Source organism: Hemicordylus capensis, chromosome 5, assembly GCF_027244095.1.
Source record: "Hemicordylus capensis ecotype Gifberg chromosome 5, rHemCap1.1.pri, whole genome shotgun sequence".
NCBI classification, from domain to species: Eukaryota; Metazoa; Chordata; class Lepidosauria; order Squamata; family Cordylidae; genus Hemicordylus; species Hemicordylus capensis.
Genome location: NC_069661.1, coordinates 4,958,568 through 4,981,483, shown reverse-complemented (window position 1 = coordinate 4,981,483; position 22,916 = coordinate 4,958,568). Strand labels below are relative to the sequence as shown.

Genomic DNA, 22,916 nt, shown 5'->3' with positions numbered 1-22,916 from the left:
GACTGGCCACTGTTGGGAGCAGGATGCTTGAATCGCTGGATCTTTGGTCTGGCCCAGGAAGACTCTTCTTATTTCTTATATTAGATTTGCAAACTTTTGATTTAAGCAGTCATAGGAAGTTGCCATATAATACCGTGGCAACCCCTTGGTCCAGCTAGGTGCTTTCCAGCTTAGCTGCTCAACAGCAGCAAAATGCTTCCGTTCAGGCAAATCGCATTTGAAACGTAAACAGCAGGGGGAACAGTCTCAAGGAAACTAACCACCCAGAAAAAACAGCAACTTTTCTACGCCAGATACACAATGTCATAGCACTATATCGCAGCGATTAAATTCGCAACAAGGCATCGGAAATGTGAACGACACCCTGCTTTCCACGTAGCGACTGCGGTGTCACAACACAGGAAGTGTGGAAGCACACTTCAGAGATTCGTCATGACGCGGTCTGCAGGGTCTCATCTGGAAAGCGCCCTAGCTCAGTATTGTCTACACTGACTGGCAGCAGCTCTTCGATATTTTAGGCAGGAATGTCTCCCAGCCCTACTGGGAGATGCTAACAGGAACTGAACTGGAGACCTTCTGCATGCAAAGCAGATGCGCCACCACTGAGCAACAGCCCATCCCCAAAGGGAAATCTCTTACAGTGCTCAGGTGTGTAGTCTCCCATCCAAATGCAAACCAAGGTGGACCCTGGTTAGCAAAGGGGACCATTCCTGCTCACTACTGCAAGACCAGCTCTCCTCCTCCGAGTCCTGGCACTTGGGCAACAGCGCTCCTGAGCATGTGCCTTTTGCTTTCCCACAGGCACCACAATTGGCTTCGTTAAAAGGTGGTCCAGAGCTAAACCTGGCAAGTTGCTTAAGGTAAAGCAAAGTGTGCTGTTGAGTCGGTGTCGATTCCTGGCGCCCACAGAGCCCTGTGGTTGTCTTTGGTAGAATACAGGAGGGGTTGACCATGGCCTCCTCCCGCGCAGTATGAGATTATGCCTTTCAGCATCTTCCTAGATCGCTGCTGCCTGATATAGTATCAGCAGAGATTTAAACCGGCGACGTTCTGCTTGTTAATCAAGCATTTCCGCTGAGCCACTTCGGTTTGGCCCTAACCTGGTGCCTTAAGAGGCCCCCATGCAGGCAGAGTGCAAAAGAATACCACCCACCTCTGCCTGCCTCTGACAGAAAGCTCGGCTGCCTGGCTGCCGTGTGGGTGTGTTGCCAGGGCACCCTCCTTTCCCTGCCACCCCCAGGAACAAACCGCTGTTACTCACGAAGGAAACAACAGAAACCAGCGCTTGGGAGGAGGAGAGAGTGGGCTGGTTTATTGATGGCATTTTTGTCCCACTCCTCTTCCTTTAAGGCAGGGGTCCCCCAAAGCCAAAGCCCACGGGGCCTTCTAGTCCAATCACAGCTGGGGACCCAAACTGGAGAACCCCTGGCCTTAAAGCAGGGGGAGGCCACCTGGGCTCTCCAGCGGTTGTTGAACTCCCCTAAACCGGGGCTGGGGGTTGTGGGAGTTGTCGTTGGGGCACCAAACCTGCCTATCCCTGCCTCAAAGGAACTCAGAGGGGGCATCCTTGGTGTTGTCACACCTGCCCTTTTCCCCCCTCGACAACAACACTGTGAAGTAGGCTATGCTGAGAAACAGTGATTGCCTCATGGTCAGCAAGCGAGTTTCATGACTGGCCAGGATTGGAACCCAGGTCTCTGTGAGCCAAGTTCAGCATTCTGTCTATTACATTATTCCCCCCCAACACACACACACACACACACACACACACCATGCATGCATTGTAACTACAGGTGTTCTGCTAGTAAACCGATCATCTCTTTCATATATCTTATGTTCAGCTGGTCTTATAGTATCAAGTCGGGGTGTGCATGGAACTGGGTGGTCCGGTTTGACCAGACCGGGCCAGCTCGGTATGGCACTCCCTCAAAACCCTGGTTCAGTTTGGGGGTTCGTGAGGAAAAATTAAAATAAAACAAAAACTTACTCCCTACGAGGGGTGAGTTTCAGAGGCAGTAGCAGGGGGTCAACAGAGGTTCCCCCTTCCCCCCCGCCGGCCTCCCATCCATCCAAAATCGGCCTGTGCGGCCATTCTTTGGGTCATGCCAGGCCACGCAGAGGCCCACTCCGCAGGCAAGGCAGCCTCCCAAATGGCCACTGTGCTGTTGGGGGAAGGAACGAACGGGCCGAAGAACGGCTTAACAGGACGGTTATGGAGGCCAGTAGGGGGAGGGGAAACCTCCATGGACACACACATACACACCCTGCCACCTACCAAAAAAAAAAAAAACCCCGGAGGGACTAAGTTTAAAAAATAAAAATAAAAATAAAATCACGAACCCACCGAACGGGCCAAGGGGGTAAGGTCCGGGGTCGGACCAAACAGGGGTTGGTTCGACACCCAAACTTTTGAACCTGTTTGCACATCCCTAGTATCAAGCCTGAATAGTCCCCTTTGCTAAGCAGGGTCCACCCTGGTCTGCATTTGAATGGGAGACTACATGTGTGAGCACTATTAAATATTCCCCTCAGGGGATGGGAAGAGCACCTGAGAAGAGCACCTGCCTGCTTGCATGCAGGAGGTTCCAAGTTCCCTCCCTGGCATCTCAGGAGTCTCAGATAGGGCTGAGGCTCCTGCCTGCAACTGTGGAGAAGCCGCTGCCAGTCTGGGTAGACAAGGCTGAGCCAGATGGACCAAGGGTCTGACTCAGTAGCAGGCAGCTTCCTATGTTCCTATCCTCCTCCACTGTGGATTGTGTGTCTTTCCTTTTCTTTATTGCCCGTCATTTTTTCCTCTGTTTCACGCTTCATGCTTGGCCTCCGATTGCTCCTTATGATCAGAATTCCTTCCCAATCAATATCCGTTCAGCGGATTCTCTGCCTTTAAAAAGCCACTTTGAGACTCCCCAGAGTATCTCAGTGTTCTTGGCCTTCCTCTCCTCTCCTGTTATTAGCCCCGTTTTATTGCCAGGCCTTCTGCTCTGCGTCTCCATCAGCCAACAAGCCCACTGGGCACAGTCTGCCTTGCTCTGGGTGTCCTACAAGCGCCTGATGCTCTCGATGCTCGACACACAACAGCAGGGATTGTTCTTCCATCTTTTACACAGTGCAGAATAAAATTTGTCTTGCAGCCACAGCTGCTTTCGGAGGCGCCACACCCCCTGGCAATGTGTGAAATCCCAGCCAAACAAAAGGGCCCTTACAAACGGCAGATGCTACAGCCAGCCCCAGGCGGCCGAAAACTCCCAGTTGCAGTGGGAGGGTGGAACAGCCCTGACAAGCAAAGGCTAACAGCTGTCTGGCTCACAGGCCCAAACAGTCCCCCTTTCCAAACTACAGAGCACCCCTTCCCTGCTTGGCTGGGCTTGGTGGATGCAGCTGGGGCCAGCTCAGACTCTAGGTGGCTATCTAGGGCGGTGGTGCTTTACGGGGGGGCAAAATGTTCAGTACAGCTGGCATCTGGGCATGGACACACTGCTCGCTGCCCTCCCCCAGCCAGGAAGTGCTTCATTCATCAACTGGGTGCCCTGGGGTGGGAGGTGAGACGGCAACTGAGTCACATTTGATCCCGCCCCCCGTCCAATGGCCCTCTTGTTCCCTGGCATGATTCTGGTCCTTGGGGGTCCCTGATCCAGCTGCTGTTTACCAACAAAAGTTTAAGAACGGCCAGGCCAGAGTGGCATACTGGACATCATGTGCAGTTGAGTCTTTCGAGCTGAAATGGAGCAAGTTCAGAAGACGCTTAAATCCTGGCAGCATTTGGGCTGCAGCATCCAAGCTGAAGATTCAGAACTGTACCTTCTGGGAGAAGGAGTAACTTCTCAAGTGAGGGGACCAGTGTTCCCTCTAACAGGGATTCCCAGATGTTGTGGACTACAACTCCCAGAATCCCCAGCTGCAACAGCTTTTGCTTGGGGATTCTGGGAGTTGTAGTCCACAACATCTGGGAATCCCTGTTAGAGGAAAAACTGGAGGGACCTGGCTTACGACCAGTTGGGCTTGATGAGAGCTTTTGCTACTAGTTCTTCTTCCCTGTCCGGCTCCACTCCTAAGCCCCGGGCATAACCAAGCTCTTCTCCTAACCTGCCAGGTGCCTGCCTGGGATCAGAGGACAAAAGGCAGCACACACAGGTAAAACACAACTAAATAAATCCTCCATCCCCACCAAGGCCCACCCCACTAGGCGCCACCCTCTGACCTAGCCGCCGGTATACCATGCTTACCTCCCAGGCTCCACCTTCTCAAGTCTCCAGCTCCAAGCCTCATGAGATCTAGCAAGCATTGGCTGAGATCCCGACTAGCAGAAGATGTTGACAAGTTGCGTAACACTCATTGCATAACCTTGCCTATGTCACAGAGTTCTTCCACTAGAGATTGGGCAACATCAGAGAGCCTCATCACTTTATACATTGCCTTGATCTTCTTGCGCAATAAAATTTTGTTTAGGAACATAGTAACATTTGTTTAGGAACAGAGGAAGTTGCCTTATACCAAACCAGGCCATTGGTCCATCTAACTCAGCATTGTTTACAAAGACTGGTAGTGGCTTCTCTGAGGTTGCAGGCAGGAGTCTCTCTCAGGCCTGTCTGGAGATGCTGCCAGGGAGGGAACTTGGAACCTTCTGCATGCAAGCAGGCAGGTGCTCCTCCCAGAGCAGCGCCATCCCCCAAGAGGAATATCCTACAGTCTCCCATTCAAATGCAAACCAGGGCTGATCCTGCTTAGAGGACAATTCATGCTTGCTACCACAAGACCAGAACCCACCTAATGGTGCAGCGGGGAAATGACTTGCCTAGCAAGCAAGAGGTTACTGGTTCGAATCTCCGCTGGTTTGTTTCCCAAAATAATCAACTGTTTAGAAAACACAACAGAATGTAGGTCAGTATCCTTGATTTAAAAGTAAACTGCAAGGACAGCTGTCCCCATTTTCAAAAGATGCAAGGAAAAAAGGGGGGAAATTAACTAGCCTGCAAAAGTGGCTTTTCCAGAATATGGGAAACACCTCCATTGGGCAGCAGCGATATAGGAAGAAGCTGAAAGGCATCATCTCATACTGTGTGGGAGATGGCAATGGTCAACCCCTCCTGTATTCTACCAAAGACCACCACAGGATTCTGTGGGTGCCAGGAGTCGACACCGACTCGACGGCGCAACTTTTAAACTGCTTTGGGAACTTTTTGCTGAAAAGTGGTATATAAATATTCGTTGTATTCATATCCCTCTCTTTGTTGAGAAAGTGTCCCATGAGGACAGGGCTGGTCAAACCTGCCCCTCCAGCTGTTGTTGAACTACAATTCCCATCAGCCAATAAATGGTGGCTGGGGCTGATGAGAGTTCAACTACAGCTGGAGGACCAGGTCTGCCTGCCCCTGCATTAGGATGACAGCCACCATAACATCCCAAGATAAATGATGTCTTCCCATTTGAAATTGGGGAGCAATTTCCCCTCATCTGCCATGACTCAAATTCACAACTACTCTAGATATTTTTAGCCCAAAGAATCCTTGGAGCTCATGTAGATGGTAGCAGCATACATAGTACATTCGAAAAATGCTATGTTCTATCCTTGCAAGGAAAAAAGAAAAATGGGAAATGGTCAGGATTCTAAACAATCCTCTCTAATAAAACGCTTGGTGTCCATCCGTGGATGGACACCAAGCGTGTGTCCGTGCCTCCCTGCCCTGTTCTGCGCCTGCGCGAAGCGCAGGCGCAGAACAGGGCAAGGGAGACACGCTCGCCGGCACCCGGCAGCCATCTTGGGCGGCCAGAAGCAGCCGCCCCGAAGAAGCTGGAGAGGAGGCGGCGGGAAAGTGACCAAGGCGGCGGCAGAGCCGCCGCCTCGGCCAAAATAGATGGAGGCCGGGGGCGGAGCGGAGGCCATGTAACCTTAACAAAAAATTTACTCCCGCGGCCGCCGCCAACCGCCCACCCTCCCTCCCAGCTGCCGAGTCCCCCTTACCCTAGCCGACTGCTGTCGGCCGAAGACAGCCCTTAATTTAAGAGGCAGAGAGGAGCTCGCAAGCAGAGCTCCTCTCTGTGCAAAGCCTCTTGCCGAACTGCCGCTTTGGGCGCTTGCGTCTAGCGCCCAAAGCGGCAGTTCGGCAAGAGGCTTTGCACAGAGAGGAGCTCTGCTTGCGAGCTCCTCTCTGCCTCTTAAATTAAGGGCTGTCTTCGGCCGACAGCAGTCGGCCAGGGTAAGGGGGACTCGGCAGCTGGGAGGGAGGGTGGGCGGTCGGCGGCGGCCGCGGGAGTAAATTTTTTTTAAAAAGTTACATGGCCTCCGCTCCGCCCCCGGGTCTCCGTCTCCCCGGCCTGGAGGGGGCAAGTGCCTGGGCCGATTTGGCCCTTAAAGGTAGGGGGGAATGGCGGAGGGAGGGGGAATGGCGGCGGGGGGCCAGGAGCGCCGTTACTAGCGCCCGTTATTCAACGGGCCAAAATTCACTTGTTACAAATAATGCACCAGCCACACCCACCTGGAAAAGGGCCACACCCACCTTTTCTGCTGTTCCAGCTGCTCGCTTGCTCCGCCCTCCCGAAATCCAGCGTGGGGTGACCAACTCCCCCTGTGGCGAAAGTCCTGAGAGCAAACAAAATCACCAATTAGTGGAGGGCCTGAGACAGAATCGCAGCATACATAAGAACAGCCCTGCTGGATCAGGCCCAAGGAGGCCCATCTAGTCCAGCATCCTGTTTCACACAGTGGCCCACCAGATGCTTCTGGGAAGCCCACAGGCAAGAGCTGAGGGCATGTCCTCCCTCCTGCTGTTACTCCCCTGCAACTGGGATTGAGAGCAATGTGCCTCTGAGGCTGGAGGTGGCCAATAGCCACCAGAAGAGCAGCCACTGACAGAGCTGTCCTCCATGAATTTGCCCAAGCCTGCAGCAGGGAAATGCTTGACTAACAAGCAGAAGGTTGCCAGTTCGAATCCCGGCTGGTACTATATCTGGCAGCAGTGATACAGGAAGATGCTGAAAGGCGTCATCTCATACTATGGGGGAGGAGACAATGGTCAACCCCTCTTGTATTCTACCAAAGACAACCACAGGCTCTGTGGGTGCCAAGAGTTGAAATCGGCTTGACGGCACACTTTACCTTTACCTCTTAAAGGCATACAAGCTAGCAGCCATTACCACATCCCATGGCAGAGAATTCCATAGATTATACTCTATGTGAAAAAATACTTCCTTTTGTTGTTCCTAAATTTCCAGGCTATCAGTTTCACAGGACAACCCCCTAGCGTTGTGAGAGATGGAGAAAGAGTTCTCTCTGTCCACTCTTTCTGCTCCATACAAAATTGTATTAACCTCTCCCTTGTCTCCCCACAGTCATCTTTTTTTCTAAACTAAAAAGCCCCAGGTGTTGTATTATTATTATTTATTATTTATTTATTGCATTTTTATACTGCCCCTCCCAATTTGGTCCAGGGTGGTTTACAAACAAAACCTTGCCCCATTAGGAAGGTGCTCCAGGCCCCGATCATCTCGGTTGCCCTCTTCTGCCCCGTATCCAGTTCTACGATGTCCTTCTTAAGATACAGACAGCTTCTCTGTCCCTTGCCCAGAATTATTTAACCCTTTGAAAGTGAAAGGAGATGATTAGGCCTATTTTACAAAAGGCAAAAACAAAGCATGGAAAGTCAACTTCAAGACTGCAAAAGGGAAGAGGAGAGCAAAGCAGGAACTGAAATTAAGAGTTCCTTCATCCCCCAAACCCTGCTAAAAGACACTTCTCCTTTGTGGGGGGGGGGTTTCACCCTCCTGTGGAAGGTGTTTTTGTGGAAATGAACTCAAGAAAAAGAGTAATTGTGGGTGGATGTGGTAGAAAGAGAAAGTAAGGGGAAGGGGCCTCCATCCTCTTTTTTCTTTCTTGGAAAAAGGAGACCAAGTCCTTATCTGTACCTAGATGGCAACAGCAGAAGCAGACGTGGGTAACCCAACTTGAAAAGCACTGAAAACAACTTTCAGTGGGGGTAGGAGGAGACAGAAGGATGCTCCGAGAAGGAACTCTTCTTCTCAGGAATTCAGAAAACATGTGGAGGGGGCAGGTTCAGGACTGTGCTTCCTGTCCCTCTTCCAAACTACCACAGGTTCATCCAACTGGCGTATATGCTGCTGTTCTCTGTTTGGATAATCAGATGAGCCTACTAACTGGGTAAAGAGGCCTCTTTTAAAGTGGGAGGGGGCTCTCTCATATATAGCAGGGAAAGTGGCTGCTGATAGTGGTATTTCTCGGCTTAGATTATGAGCCTCTTTGGAATAGGGAAGCATCTTCAGGCTCTGGGCTCAACTGGAGAATCACTCCTGCGAACTAGGCCGAAAGGGACTTTTTCAAGTGGTTTCTTACATGGGGTGGGGGGGAGAAGCAATGATCCCTACTGTTGCTGGTGTCTCCTTGGTGTGTGTTTCTTTTTAGACCACCATGATTGTTTCTGGGGCTGGGAATCATCTGATCATTCCTTCTGCTAGGTAAGCCACTGGTCGTGTACCAAAAATGGTATCAACATTTATAACCCCCACCCATGAAGGCTGGGAATGGATGGCTGGAGATATTCCCCCATACACACACACACACACACACACACACACACACACACACACACACACACAATTGCCAGATACCTGAAATGGGCAAGCGGGTGGCAGCAAAAACCTAGGCTTGCAAAAAGCCCTTCACCGCAGCACTGAGGCCCATTCACTCCAGCAGGACGTCCACACTGGTGGGAAGGCACCCAAACCAGATGGCAACCCACTGGGGGGAGAGGGCAGGGCCTCACCCTCAGCAGTCATGCCGAGCCTCAAGCTCTGCAGATCAGAAGAGGCCCGGCTCCTTTCTTGGTAGGGTCAGTGGCAAGCCCCGGGTTCGACGTGCACCCCATGAGCAACCAAAAGTAGGAGGGGCCCCCCCGGCACCAGTCCCCCTTGGCAAGGTGTTGGTGGCTACCTAGATGGCCAGAATCAGCAGGAAACAGGGTGGGAGGCCTACTCAGAGGGCACTGTGGCTAGATCCTCTTGTTCAAAGCTGCCCTTCTAGCCTCATCTCATTGATCCGGGAGGAGAGGAAGGGAAGTACCTTCATGCAGGTGCCCATGAGATTCAGCAAGCAAGATGGGGGGGACTTCATTGAGGATGGGCGACTCCCCAAGGGCCAAAAGCACCAATTTACACTTGCAGCATGCCCTGAGCAGAAAGGAGAAGAGCCCCAGGGACACCAAATGAGGAATCATCTGTGCACAGCTTGAGCAATCTTTTCCCCAGCCAACAGAGATTTCCTTCCTTCCACCCCACCAGACATCTTTTATACATATATATATATTTGACGCAGTTGCAAGATACTCCCCTCAGGGGATGGAGCCACTCTGGGAAGAGCAGAAGGTTCCAAGTTCCCTCCCTGGAGGCATCTCCAAGATAGGGCTGTGAGAGACTCCTGCCTGCAACCTTGGAGAAGCCGCTGCCAGTCTGTGTAGACAATACTGAGCTAGATAGACCAAGGGTCTGACTCAGTATATTGCAGTTTCCTATGTTCCTATGCTAGGAAGCAAAAGTCAAACCTCCCCCACCCCCCAGGTTTCGTTTAAACAGGTGTGGGTTTAGATTAACACACACACCACAGTTGCTCCAGCTTCAGCCTCAAGCCCACCAGAAACCGCTCTCCGTTCCTCCCACCGGCTTTCCAACACTACCACCACCACCCCCGCCACTGCCGCACCCACTCCAGTTCCAGCCCACCATCTTTCCACTTCAAGATCAGCAGCCCTGGGGCTGTGTGGCAGGGAGCCGGGGCTGACCATCATGAACCCATTTTATTATACCTCTTATTCAGATCTAGCTTCCCCCAAGTGCTTTGCATGGGCTCTTACAATTTATTTTTTTTATTTATGCAGCACGACACTTTACAGAGAATGAGGATGGGCCCCTGCCCTGAGGAGCATACAATTACAATCTAGAAATAACACAAGGGCAACCACGGAGGGGGAGGGAGACGGAGGCAGGGATAAACAGAGGGAAAGTGTGCCATTATTGTAGTCACACATAATATTAGTTATGGCAGGTGGGGGGGGGTCCTCAAAGTGTGGCGGGGATGATAGGAGTTGTAGTCCAGCAACATCTGGGGACCCAAGCTTGAGAACTCTTGCCTTAATGAGTACTTTGCATTGTGTGGTGGGAGTGTGGGCCTCAAGAGCTGTGCACATGGCTGCTTTTATCCTCACAACAACCCTATGAGGTAGGTCAGCTGAGAGACAAGTGACTGGGCCAGAATCACCCAGTGAGCTTTATAGCTGAACAGGGATTTGGACCTGGATCAACGCTATGATGCTCTGTCCACAGCACCACACTATCTGGCAGGCATGCAGCTCCTTCCCGGAGTGTGCCTCTGTGTGTGGCGATATTGCCCTCCTTCGAGGCTTTCCTCAAAAGCCACCTTTTCCACATGGCCTTTGCCCACGTCAACATCTCCCCTCCATGGGTGTCTGTTGCACAAGCAGGGACAAATGTCCCTGGGCCCAGAGAGTCAGGGGGCCCCCAAGCAGGCCGCCCCGCCCCCCCTCCCCTCCCCTCCCCTCCCCTCCCCTGCTGCCCCTTCGTATCTTTGCCCCCCTGTGGTGGCAGGCGCTGTGGCCGGGCCTCTCTGGTCAGCCGGCATGCCTCCCTCTCACTCGCCGGCCAGCCAAACTGCGCACCCGTGACGTCACGGGCCAGTGGCATCCATAGTCAAACTGCACAGGCGTACAGTTCGGCTGGCCAGCAAGAAAGAGGGGAGGGGTACACTGACCAGTCAGAGAGGCCCCGCCCAGCCACAATGCCCACCACTGTCACGGGGGCAAAGATAAGAAACGGGCAGTGGCGGCAGAGGGGGGGAGATGTTGGTTGCCCTGCTCCTTGAGTCTGATGTCAGAGGCATGGGCCATGGCTTGGGGTATGCACCCACTTTGTCCCTGGCCGTCCGGGGGCCTCGCTGTGCCCCTGCTCCCCTCCCTCTGTCATTTCCCCATTGACTATTTTAGACTGTCAATTCCTTGGGAGCCGAGACCCGTCTATGCTGCCCTATGGAGGTCTGGGAGGTGCCATGCACGCTGATGGCATCCGGTCAACAAGAAGTGGCTACCCACCGGGTAGATTTGTTTTGCTTAGGTGGAGAGGTCATTGGTCGCTGGGCCTTTCATCCTCGCTCACATCTAATATTTCTAAAACACACTGAAAATGTACACTGTGCTACACAAACGTTAGGAATCAGGGAGGGTGGGGATTGGCTTACTTGCTTTGAGGCTTTTTTCAATAACCTTCTTTAATGTCCAATTGAAAGTTAAAAGTTTAAAGACATTCAAAAGTTTGAAGACTTAAAAACTAAACCTCAGATGTAGCAAAATAGCAAAAAACGTTTCAATGTAAGACATCATCCTCAGTGCTATACAAAGGTGGCGGAGGTCTTGTTCTTAAATACAACTCCACACCATGATTCAGCTACAGAACTGAAGGCAATCAACCAATCCTATGCAGCTCCCAACATCACATACAGAAAAAAACTTGCTTCGAGTCCCTGCAGCTCAAAAGGTCCTTTAATTCCTCCTGCTTATTTTTTTTCCTCTCTCTTGGGCTAGAGTTATGTGGAGAGCAATGTGTGGATAGCCTTGGGACAAAGGGTTAGACTAGATGTCCTTCAAGGCACCCTTCCACACTTCTGATTCCACTGCAGTTACTCAGGCTCATTAATCATTTCTACCACACTTTTTGCTATGCAAAGTCACTTTCAATCCTTTGCGGCACTTCGGCATTGATTTTTGTTCCATGGGTATGGGTCAAATTCTTTTAGAGAGTTACTTTAGCATATAATGGGTCTTTCCCCCACCCCGTGAAAACAAAGCACAGCTGCAGGGGAGAAAATCATCAGCCAAAAAAATCTGTCTCCGTCATACTTTCTCGCACAATAAGAGCACAGCAGTTTAGGACCAATGAATCCGGCCCATTAATAGTTAGCTGGTATCTACTGTCTTTTTTCAGCTACTCCTAGTACAAGCCATACATGTGATTCAACTGTTTGTTTTTTAAAAGTTTCTGGTTAAAACCAAGATCACAATGTTTAATGCATTACGGTACTTATGGGCAGGGCTGTACCACTTCAGCCCTCCCGCTGTCAGACGACAACTCTCAGCATCTCCAGCCTTAGTGGTCAATAGTCAGGATGATGGGAGTTGTAGTCCCACAACAGCTGGAGGTGTGCAGTCCTGCTTTAGGGCAAGAATTCTCACACCTGGGCTCCCAGATATTGCTCAACTACAACTCCCATCATCCCCAGCCACAAATGGCCAAAAATTAAGGGAGTTGCAGTCCAACAATATATCTCATATTTGAGAGCCCCCCTGCCTTATAGGGGCTGCAACATCAAGCATCACACACTCACCGCTCCCAGCAGTAACACCAGATCACATTCATTGTGTAGAAACCGGGCCCGAGTGCAAATCCGCCCTCAAAGGTCTTCCAGAGCAAGCCCATACACGAGACACACCTTCCCTTTCCCCCTCACCAAAGCCGCCCAACGCTCACAATCTGCCAAGAGGCACATCATTCATTGCCTGTGCCCAGATGCAAAGGGGCGGGGGGGGCAGCAAGTTCTCCAGCACATTTATTTATTTTATTTGAAATATTCATACGCTGCCCCTCCAGGACACCACTGCTCATGGCAGCTGGAAGGACACTTTCAGCTGCAAGGGATCCCCTCCCAATCCGAAGCCTAAGACTGCGGGGCAAGATTCAGTTCCATTCAAACTGAGTCTCCAGCATGGGGCATGCATGGCGATCCAGGGAGCTGCCTCATACAGAGTCAGGCTCTTGGTCCATCTAGCTCAGGACTCTCTGCTCTGACTGGCAGAAGCCCTCCCAGGTTTCCGGCAGGAGTCTCTCCCGGCGGCCCTCCCTGGACCTTCTGTCTGCAAGCAGATGCTCTGCCACTGAACTTGGGCCCCAATCCCTCTGGGAATTGCTCCTTCTAGTCAGTGCTCACACGTAGTGACCCATCCAAGTGCAAAGCAGGACAGACCCTGAGCAAAGGGGGCAGTTCATGTTCTCCGCTCCAACTTTTTCTTGCACACCAAACTTTTGTTTGAACTCCTGGAAACATTAGATCCAAACTCTAAACTTGGCAATAAATGAGGGTGAAATATACAGCAGTCATTTGCAACATTTTGCTGGCATCCATTCGACCCACGTTCCATAAGAAGGGCCCTGCATGCTGGATCCGACCAAGCTGAGCCCACGCCTACCCCTGCACCCCTCTGGCTCCCCCCCCCCCCGCCGGAGGCCAACCAGATGCCTAGGAAGTCCACAAGGCGCAGGGCGTGGAGACAACAGCCCCTCCCGACTAATGCCGCTTCCCAGCAACTGGCATTCCGAGGTACACTGCCTCTGAGCCTGGAGGCTCTACAGAAGGCACACAGCTGCTAGCCATCGATAGACCTCTCCTCCTCCTCTTCCTCCTCCATCAGTTTTGTACAGTCACCCTTTGAAACTGTCAAACCAGGGGCAACCACCAAACCGTCTAGCAGTGAATCCGCCCCTCCCGCCGCCACTGCCTGGTTAAGTCTGCTGTGTGTGTGAAGCAGGATGACTCCCTTTGTCTGTCCTGAATCTCCAATCCGTCTGTTTCGTTGGCTAAGCCCAAGTTTACGGATTATAGCAATAGCACTTACATTTATATACCACTCTATAGCCGGAGCTCTCTAAGCGGTTTACAATGATTTAGTATATTGCCCCCAACATTCTGGGTACTCATTTTACCAACCTCGGAAGGCTGAGTCAACCTTGAGCCCCTGGTCAGGATCGAACTTGCAACCTTCTGGTTACAGGGCGGCAGTTTTACCACTGCGCCACCAGGGGCTCCATTATGAGGAATGGAGAGAAACCCTCCTCTCTATTCACGTCGGAAGGGAAGAGCAGCCCTGCTAGGTCAGCCCAAAGCCCACAGCAGCCTCGTGGGAGCCCACAAGCAGCGCCCGAGTTCCTGTTGCGGTTGCCACCTAGCAGTGGCGGGCACTGAGAGGGGAGCTGCCTCCGGAGGGCCTGGAGGTTCCATCAAGGCAAACCGCCCTCGATCACCCTGAAAGGTCTTGAGTTGGTGGGGACCTCCAAGGAGGAACCTCCGTCCAAACCCAAGAACCTTTCCCCACTAGATCCAGGGGTGTCCTATGGGATAGCCCCTGCCCTGCTGCACAGGCCTAAGTCTCCTAAATCAGTGGCTAAGCAGCAAGAGCCCTTGGAGAAGCTGCTGCCAGTCTGTGAAGGCAATCCTGAGCTAGCTGGACCAATGGCCGGACTCGGTACAGGGCAGCTTCCCATGTTCACCCCTCTCCTCCAAATCAAGGCGAGCTCCTCTCCTGCCCACCGTCCTTCCTCTCTGACACCGACGCGCACCCAGAGAGACACAGCCACCACGCCAAGACTTTCTCCTGTGTCCAGGTGAGGGTGCCCGGGCGAGGAGGAGCAGCAGCCCTGGCTGCCTCCTAGTGCCAGGACCATTCAACAGACAGAGAGGCGCCCCCCCTTCCTCCTCGTGGCCCCGTCAAGCCAAGCCCCCCCCCCACTCCAAACATCAGCATCCAGGCTCAGGCTTGCGCCCCCCGCCCGCCCGCCCTGCCCAGAGAGGCACCCACGCCCCGCGCAGCAGCAGCCTCCCTGCCTCGCCCAGATGCAGAAGCCTCGCCCTGCGGCCGCAGGCACCCAAGCCGCCCCTAACCGCGCGCCCCGCAAGGAAGCGCCCTCTTCCGCCCACGCCCAGAGGCCAGGGTGAGGGGCGCCCCCAGCTCGGCAGGCAGCCTCCCCCGCGGACCTCCAGGCGCCGGCCGCAACTGCCCCTTGGCCAGCCGGGGAGCGGGAGGAGGCAGCCTCCCTTCTCCTGCCAGAGGGGACCCAACGGCCGGGGGGGATCTGATCTGCCCTGCCGCCGCCGCCGCCGCCGCGCGCCTTACCTCGCCCTCTGGAGGCGCCTCCATGGCCGGAGAGGAGCGGCAGCAGCAGCAGCAGCAGCAGGAGGGGGAGGCCGAGGGGCCCGCGCAAGAGGAGGAGCCCCCTAGGACGCCCCTGGAAGACTCTCGCCCCGGCGCAGCGGCTCTGACGCCGGGCTCCCCTCGCCATGCCAGCCCGGTCCCGAATGCATCTCCGTCTCGCCTCCGAGGCCCGCCTGCACGCCTCGCGCAGTCCCCTCCCCTTGGACGACGCTGCCGCCTCCTTAATTCGAACCACATGGCCGGAGAAGCAGTTCTGCTCAGCTCGCGTCCAGCGGCTTCTCCTCCCCGCCCAGGGCAGGCCTACTCGCAAGGAAGAGCTGCTGCTGCTGCTGCTGCTGCTGCTGGGCCCACTCCCCTCTTCTTCCCAAGAAGGACGCGCCTAGACGCAGCAGGGCCCCCGCCCCGTCCGCAGTCTGGCAGGCCAAGGCCAGAGACCACCTGCTGCCTGCGCCGAGAGACACACGCAGGTGATTCGGGCAGGACAGTCGCCATGGAAAGCCACAGCGGGCCAGAGAGCTTTGAGGCGGGCAGCGGCTGTGAAGCTAGTCCTCAGCAAGGCCTGCCACATGGCTCCATCCAGCCGGGCCGGGAAACACATCACACGTCACAAAATGCCCAGAAACATGAGCCCGGTGCAGACATTGCGCTGTACAAGTGTACAGATGCATGCCTGTACACTCATCCACCTGTGTGTGTGAACGGCTGTACATTTTAAAAATGAACCTGGATACAGGCCCTTCAAATGCATGGCACGGATAGGAAGGGTACTTCTGCACCTGCGTTCGGCATAAGGTGTGAACCACTGTAACTGTGGCCAGATCTGCAGCTGAATACAGTGTATACTCATTGTGTTGAACATAACATGTGAATGGGCCAAGAATTTACTAACTAGTCGCCCTGTGATAGTTTGTGCGATGTTTTTAATAAGTCGTGATGCAACACAACTGTGTACTAAACAGAGACGCAAGTTTTGGGCAGTACAGAAATATGTTAAATAAAATAAAATAAAAAGCACAAGTGAGAATGACCACTTAGGCAGATGTGAAACTACAAATCCCATGGTGCAGTGTGACCCTAGTTGAAACACATTGCCCCCACCCACCCCCACAAAATCTGAGCATCTGCAAAGTGCCTTTCTCTCCAGGCAGGCACCCTGAGCAACCACACCAACATGCAACCCAGCCAGGTCAAAGGGCTTCAGCATCCAGGGGTTTGACCACTACCCACTACCCCCCCCCCAGCCTGTTCTGAGATGTTTCCATTGAGCTGCAATTCAACCCAGAGTGAGCTGCATTTAAGGCCATTGATCTGACGGTAGAGAACAGGCCGCCTCCTGTTTTGAAAGTCTGCACTGTCTGGGCCTTGTTGGGCCATTTTTATACAGGCTTTTCTTGGGCTGCCTGGAGCAAAAGAGGAGACCAGTCAAGGTGTGAGTGTGATCTGCTGCTGCTGCCTGCTAGGCCATCTCATCCATCCCTTTCTCACCATGCCTAACACAGAGCCCCTCCCTTGAAAACAGGCAGGAGCAGCGCCCCCCTGTGGTGAGCAGCCACAGGCACAGCTTGCAGCATCTCCCCAGGTAGTGAAAGCTTTCCAGGTCCTGCCATGACTCCGCCCACTCAAGAGGCCGATTAGCTCTTCCCAACCATGCCTTGTTCCCGCCTAGGCTGGGTGGGTGACAAGAGCCAGTGTGGTGTCGTGGTTAGTGTGTTGGGCGACAACCTGGAAGACCACAGTTCAAATCCCTCCCACCCCTTAGCTGTGAGCCTTGCTAGTGGCCTCGAACCAGTTTGGGAGGATCCAGTGAGAGGAGACAGGCCATGCACGTCCCCCTGAGCTGCTCCTAGGGGAGGGTAGAATAAACATCAGGAGAACAGCCATAATTCAGTCCCTGGCATCTCCAGCAGAAGAGCCACCTAATGGCGCAGCGGGGAAATGATTAGAAAGCCAGAGGTTGCTGGTTCGGGTCCCCCCTGGTATGTATGTTCCCCAGAAACACCTATATGGGGCAGCAGTGATGTAGGAAGATGCTGAAAGGCATCATCTCAGACTGCACAGGAGATGATGGCATGGTAAACCACTCCTGTAGTCTACCAAGAAAGCCACAGGGCTTTGTGGTTGCCACCAACTCGATGGCACACATTATTACCTCTATCTCCAGCAGATCCTGGGTGAACCTAGAGAGCGGCTGCCAGTCAGTGCAGACAAGACTGAGCCGTTGGACTCTGCATACGGCAGTTTCTTATGCCCACAAAAATGACATCATCTATTCGGCTTGGAGACTTCCCTGTATTTACCTGAATCTACTAGGCTAGGTTTCCCCCAAGTTTTTTAATATTAGAAATCAGAAGGTCATCTTAAATACAGAGCCTTTCAAGTAAATGCAGGTACAACTTGTCTTTAACCGCTACTTTTTAAGGGGGTCGGCAAATTCAGAGTCTTCTTTGATTCAGGAAAATATGGTAAGAAACGGGTCTAGCTTTTATACTCAGGGTAAACCTGCCACCAAATTACTTAAAACATTTTTTTTGAATCTAGTTATTCTTGTAGTTCTCTTGGTTCAGATTCTGGTGGTGATATGGCGCAGTTTTAAAGCCGTCCGCCTCCTCCTAGGTAGCTGGGGGGGGCCTTTCCTTTTTGAGGGGAGATAATAGGACTGGGCATCCTGTGTCTCAGAGGGCGTTGTTTGTCTCGCAGACCTGTGCGTGTCTCCGTGTTTCATGAGGCCCCAGCCAGCCTGGCCTCCAAATCTGCCTTCAGTGTTGCCGGCCATGAATCTTTTTCTTCTTCCTTTTTTGGGTCATTCCTAGGTTTAAAACGCAATAAAACTGTTAATCTGAATTTTCAAAGAAAAAGCAGGAGGTATGATGTGGGGGGGGGTGCACCTGGCCCTGGCCCAAGAAGGAGTGGACCGCCAGCCTAAGCAAAGAGTTGAGGGGGGGTCTTATTCCCCCCCCCGCTTGCAGGCCAAGCCCTTCAGCCCCCCCCCCGCAACCTTCCAACCTCCAGTCAGCGCCATGCATAACTCCCCCCCCCCGCACCCGCCCGGCAAATCAAAGCCCTGTTTTATGCCTTAGCCCAGCTGGTGCTGGGGTGGAGTGGAGTGGAATCACTTTCAGGAAGCATTTAAGCGAGTGCCCCATTTTCTTTTCCAAGTGTGTCGGCCAAAAAACACATGTCTCTCCAGCTCCTGCATTCGTTGCCACAAGCAGACTGACCTCTCGGGTGGGGTCACAGCCGTTCCTCTCCTGCAGTGCAGCCCGTAGTACAATTTTGCTGTGAGCTGTTTTAAACGTTGCTCGCGCTCTGCCCTCCACCCTTTTCCTGAGCTGATTTTCTGGTGGTTGGTTAGGGTGGTGATTCAGAGAGTGGTATGTTTCTCTCATTTCAGTTTTCTGTCTGCAAAATCAAGAATGCTCTGCAAGATCAGAGCCCAGGTCCATCTGGGTCCAGATTTCTGTTTCCAACAGGGGCCAATCATACTCCTCCAGGAAGGTCACAGGCAGGGCATGGAGATAATAACCCCTCATTCCTGCTGTGTGTGCTAACAACTGGTATGCCAAGATAGACTGCCTCTGAACAGGAAGGCTCAAGCTAGCCACCTTGGATAATAACCAGCAGTCACGGCTCATCCTAAGGAGGCTGGAGGGAGCCTAAGGTTGCTCCCCTCTCTCCTACTCCACCCAAGAGCCAAGTTGCCTGCAGGCTGGCCATTCATCAGGTAGAGCTGTACAGGCTCATTCAGCCCTACCTGACAAATGGCCAGTCTGCTGGCAGTGCAGCTCTCGTGTGGGGTGGGAGAGAGGGGAGCAAGCTTTGGTGCCCCCGGCTCCTTAGGATGGGCTGCTACTGATAACCAGTGAAAGACAGATTCTCCATCACCCAGGGGTTCTCAGCCTTGGGTCCCCAGATGATGTTGCACTACAACTCCCATCACCCACCCACCCCCCGCCACGATGGTTGAAGAATGGGAGCTGCAGTCCAGCCATATCTCAGGAACCAAGGTTGGGAAACACTGGCCTGTCGCTTTTGAAAAAAGTCACCCAACATAAGGCGTGCGCATGTGCATGCGCTCACAGGTTTTTGGATGTTCGCTCAGTTCATTTGAGATCCCGCTCAGGTTGAATCAGGAAGGCCCCACTCTGAATGCACATGGTGCGCACACACCCAGTGCCTTGATACTGCCGCCCAGAACAAAACTCATTCTGCACAGAGATGAAAAACATTCGAGGGACCACTGGTCATCACATCTTGCGGCAATGAGTCCCCCGAGTTAACAACCCATTACGTTCTTCCTTGTGTCTTGCCTGAACTTCACCAGGTGCAGTGCTGGCTCGGGGCATTTCGCAGCCGGAAGTGGTGCGCCAAATGGCACCATCACCCTTCCTTCCTTCCTTCCTTCCTTCCCCTCTCTCCCTGTTTCCATTAACATCACACCTCCCACTTCCTCCTTTCCAGTCCCTCTCAACAGAAAACAAAACAATCCCTTCGTTTTCTGCTAACCACCTCCCTTCTTTGAGATCTGCTTAGGGGAGTCAATGGGAAATTAAGGGTTTCTGTTTGGTGCTCGCTCTGTGGCAGGACCGTAGCAGCTAGAATGGGACAAGGGCAGCCTGCTCTTCACTCTCCCCCTCCCACCTCCCCGACTTACTGGCATGAGACGCTCATCTCGGCTCCCAGAAAGACAAGCCCTCCCCAGGAGATCTATACGTAGGTAGCAGGTGTATATGGTAAAAATACACTTATTTCTGAGCCGGGGGAAGGAGAGTGAGTGAGTGAGTGAGTGTGAAAGGATCTGCGTGCATGGCCAGTGTGTGACATTCTTTGCATAGGAAGGGCATGCTGCCACTGCTGAAAATGTTGTGTTTTCCACGGTGTCCTTACACAGCTTCTGCAGTGAAGACCTGGGTGGTGGGGGGAGGGCAGGGGGCTGCCTTCTCTCTTGTCCCAGGGACTCCCCCCTCCAGCCTTGCTCTGGCCCTGCTCTGATCCTGGGCAAGACCGGTCACTTACAAGCAAGGAAATAAGCAAGTGAGACAAATGCTCCTATGGAATTCTCTGCCACAGGATGTGGTGATGGCTGCCCTCTTGGACGGCTTTAAGAGGGGCTTAGATAAATGCATGACGGAGGACAGGTCTGTCAATGGCTTCCAGTCTTGGTGGCCAGAGGCCGTCTCCAGCCTCTGAGTACCAGTTGCAGGGGAGCAATGGCAGGAGAGAGGGCATGCCCTCAGCTCTTGCCTGTGGGCTTAATGCACAAATTACTCATAACTAGAGTTCAAATTAGTGGCACTCAGTCCTGACTACTTTTGTCTGGGTGCTGCCTGCTGTAACCCGCCCACCACCGATAGCTTTGCTAACTGAAAGACGACCCCTTTCCTTCTGATCTCTGCCTTACCAGCGGCCTGTGCACTCCACCCAACTCTGGCCATGCAGAGCTTTGAGTAGTTTTGCAGCAGGTCGGAGCTGGTGAGAAAGGCACCAAGCTGTGCGTTGTGTGCTGCAGTCGGGACATTCTCTTTGTCAGGGAATGGAGCCCCAGCTCAGCGGCAGAGCATCCGCGTGGCATGCAGAAGGTCCTCGGTTTATTCCCTGGCAGCATCTCCAGGTAGGGCTGGGAAAGAACCTTGTCTGAAGCCGTGGATAACTGCTGCCAGTCAGAGTAGGCAATGCTGAGCTAGACAGACCAATAGCCTGGCTCAGTAGAAAGCAGCTTCCTATGTTCCAAGCAAGCCACCTGATGATGCAGCAGGGAAATGCTTGACTAACAAGCAGAAGGTTGCCGGTTTGAATCCCCACTGGTATGATATCGGGCTGCAGCAATATAGGAAGATGCTGAAAGGCATCATCTCACACTGCGCGGGAGGAGGCCATGGGAAACCCCTCCTGTATTCCACCAAAAGAAAACCAGAGGGCTCTGTGGGCGCCAGGAGTCAAGACCGACTTGACGGCACAACTTGACCTTTATGTTCCAGGCACCTCATTTGCCAGTTACTGTAAGCTGGCTACACAGCTGCTTTGTTCAACCCCAGAGAGAGTATTCCAGTGGAGAATAAGGAAATGCTTATGTTACAGGCAGGAGCCCTATAAACTGGATTTGGTGGAAAGCTTACTGCCTTTTATTGTAACTGGAAATAATAATGTTGTTTTTTAAATAAAAGACCACACCTGTGTGTATTTCCAGTCTATTTCATGAATGTGTTGCGTTTGTGTTCATACCCTCGTTTCCCCCTTATTTTCCTTGAGTAAAGGTCAAACAAATATTCACAAACGTTCATGAGAGGCTAGCAACAGATGCTGCTGTTGAAATCTTTGCTGTGGCATTTCACGCCCAAAATGCAAATGGGTGTTTCAAATGTGAAGTTTCTGCTTCAACACAAAGGTTCTCTAGAGCGGGGAGTCCCAGGCTTGGGTTGCCAGATGTTGCTGGACTACAAGTCCCATCATCCCCAGCTACGGTGGGCAGATGCCATTGTGGCTGTGGGTGATGGGACTTGTAGTCCAACATCTTCTGGAGACCCACGGCTGAGAACCCCTGCCTTCAACCATCAAGAGTTGAGGGTCACAGAGAGCCTTAGTGGTGTCGTGGTTAATGCATTGGCCTGGGATGTGTGGCCCATTTCGAGGGTCTCGAGCTTGAAACAAAATGCCCTTTAAACACAAGGCCTGTCTTGAGCTCAGCACAAAACAACCCCATTTCAATCAAACACGTTTTGATGTTTTGAGAGCCATTTTGGAGGGCTGTTTTCCCCTTGCTGATTGGTGTTCTGGCACTGGCTTCTGATTGGCTTGCAATCTCCTTGCTTCTTGGTTGACATGTCATACAAATCAAGTGTTGTGATGGGCAACTGCACCCCCATTAGCCTATGATAAAGTAAAAGTAAAGTTGTGCCGTGGAGTCCGTGTCGACTCCCGGTGACCAGAGCCCCGTGGTTTTCTGAGTAGAATACAGGAGGGGCTGACCATGGCCATCTCCCCTGCAGGATGAGATGATGCCTTTCAGCACCTTCCTATATCGCTGCTGCCCGATAGAGGTGTTTCCCATAGTCTGGGAGACAGACCAGCGGGGATTCGAACCACCAACCTCTTGCTCCCTAGGCAAGTTACTTCCCCGCTGCACCATTAGGTGCCTATCCTATCCTAGGATATCCTAGGATAGGCTGTTAAAAACGTAGGATCCCATGGGGGCCTGGAGGAAAGGTTAAAATTTTGTTGAAAACCAGCCACTTGCCCATTTCTTTTGTGGGTTGGGTGGTAGGTAGCACCTATAATGTCCTACCACCCAACCCACTTTGTTGTCCCCTAGGAACAATGGGGTGTTTTTCCCCCCATTGTTCCCTATGGCTGGAACACTCAAAACATTTTGAGGTTTGTTCCATTGAAACAGCAGGTTGGCCACCACTTTGACAAAATGTTTCGGCCACCTGCATTTATTTTCAAGCTTGAAACAAAATGTAAAATCTCTTCCATGCACATCCCTAATATTGGCTTCAGGACTAGAGAGAGGCAGGTTCAGCATCCTTCAGCTCACGGTGGGGTCTTGAGCAGCTGCCATTGTTCAGCATAAACTACCTCACAGGGTTGTTGTGAGGATACCGGGGGCGGGGGGCGGCGAGTACACCCTCCTGCTCTCTTTGGAGCAAGGGCAGGATAAAAATGTAGCCAAGAGAGGCTTGATGGGAAATCTAATGACTATTGCATACAGGAAGCCATTACCCTTTTATTATGCCTTCCCAATTCCCGCTCTTGGCGGAAGAGATCCTGCAATGATTATGAAGAGCAGCAGCAATTGAGGAAGAGTGATGATGAAATTTGAAGGGGCGGGGCGGAGAAATACTGCGGATGTCTTTCCAGAACACGGGTGAGTCAGGGACCCAGTGCCAGGAATGGGCGCGGCTGCAGAGGGCACTGGCAGCTGCA

At 52.7% G+C, this 22,916-nt stretch overlaps 1 protein-coding gene across 4 annotated transcripts in view; it reads right to left on the bottom strand.

The window, feature by feature from the left end:
* Positions 1-15,203, bottom strand: part of ADAM33 (ADAM metallopeptidase domain 33) — a 90,759-nt gene extending 75,556 nt beyond the window's left edge. For all 4 annotated transcript variants that reach the window (XM_053257791.1, XM_053257793.1, XM_053257792.1 and 1 more), the window contains exons 1-2: positions 14,958-15,203; positions 6,495-6,577 (exon numbers count right to left, since the gene is read on the bottom strand). In XM_053257791.1, coding sequence (XP_053113766.1) covers positions 6,495-6,577; positions 14,958-15,123 — 249 coding nt within the window. In that variant the 5' untranslated portion in view covers positions 15,124-15,203. The remainder of the gene's footprint in view (positions 1-6,494; positions 6,578-14,957) is intronic.
* Positions 15,204-22,916: the final 7,713 nt, after the last annotated feature.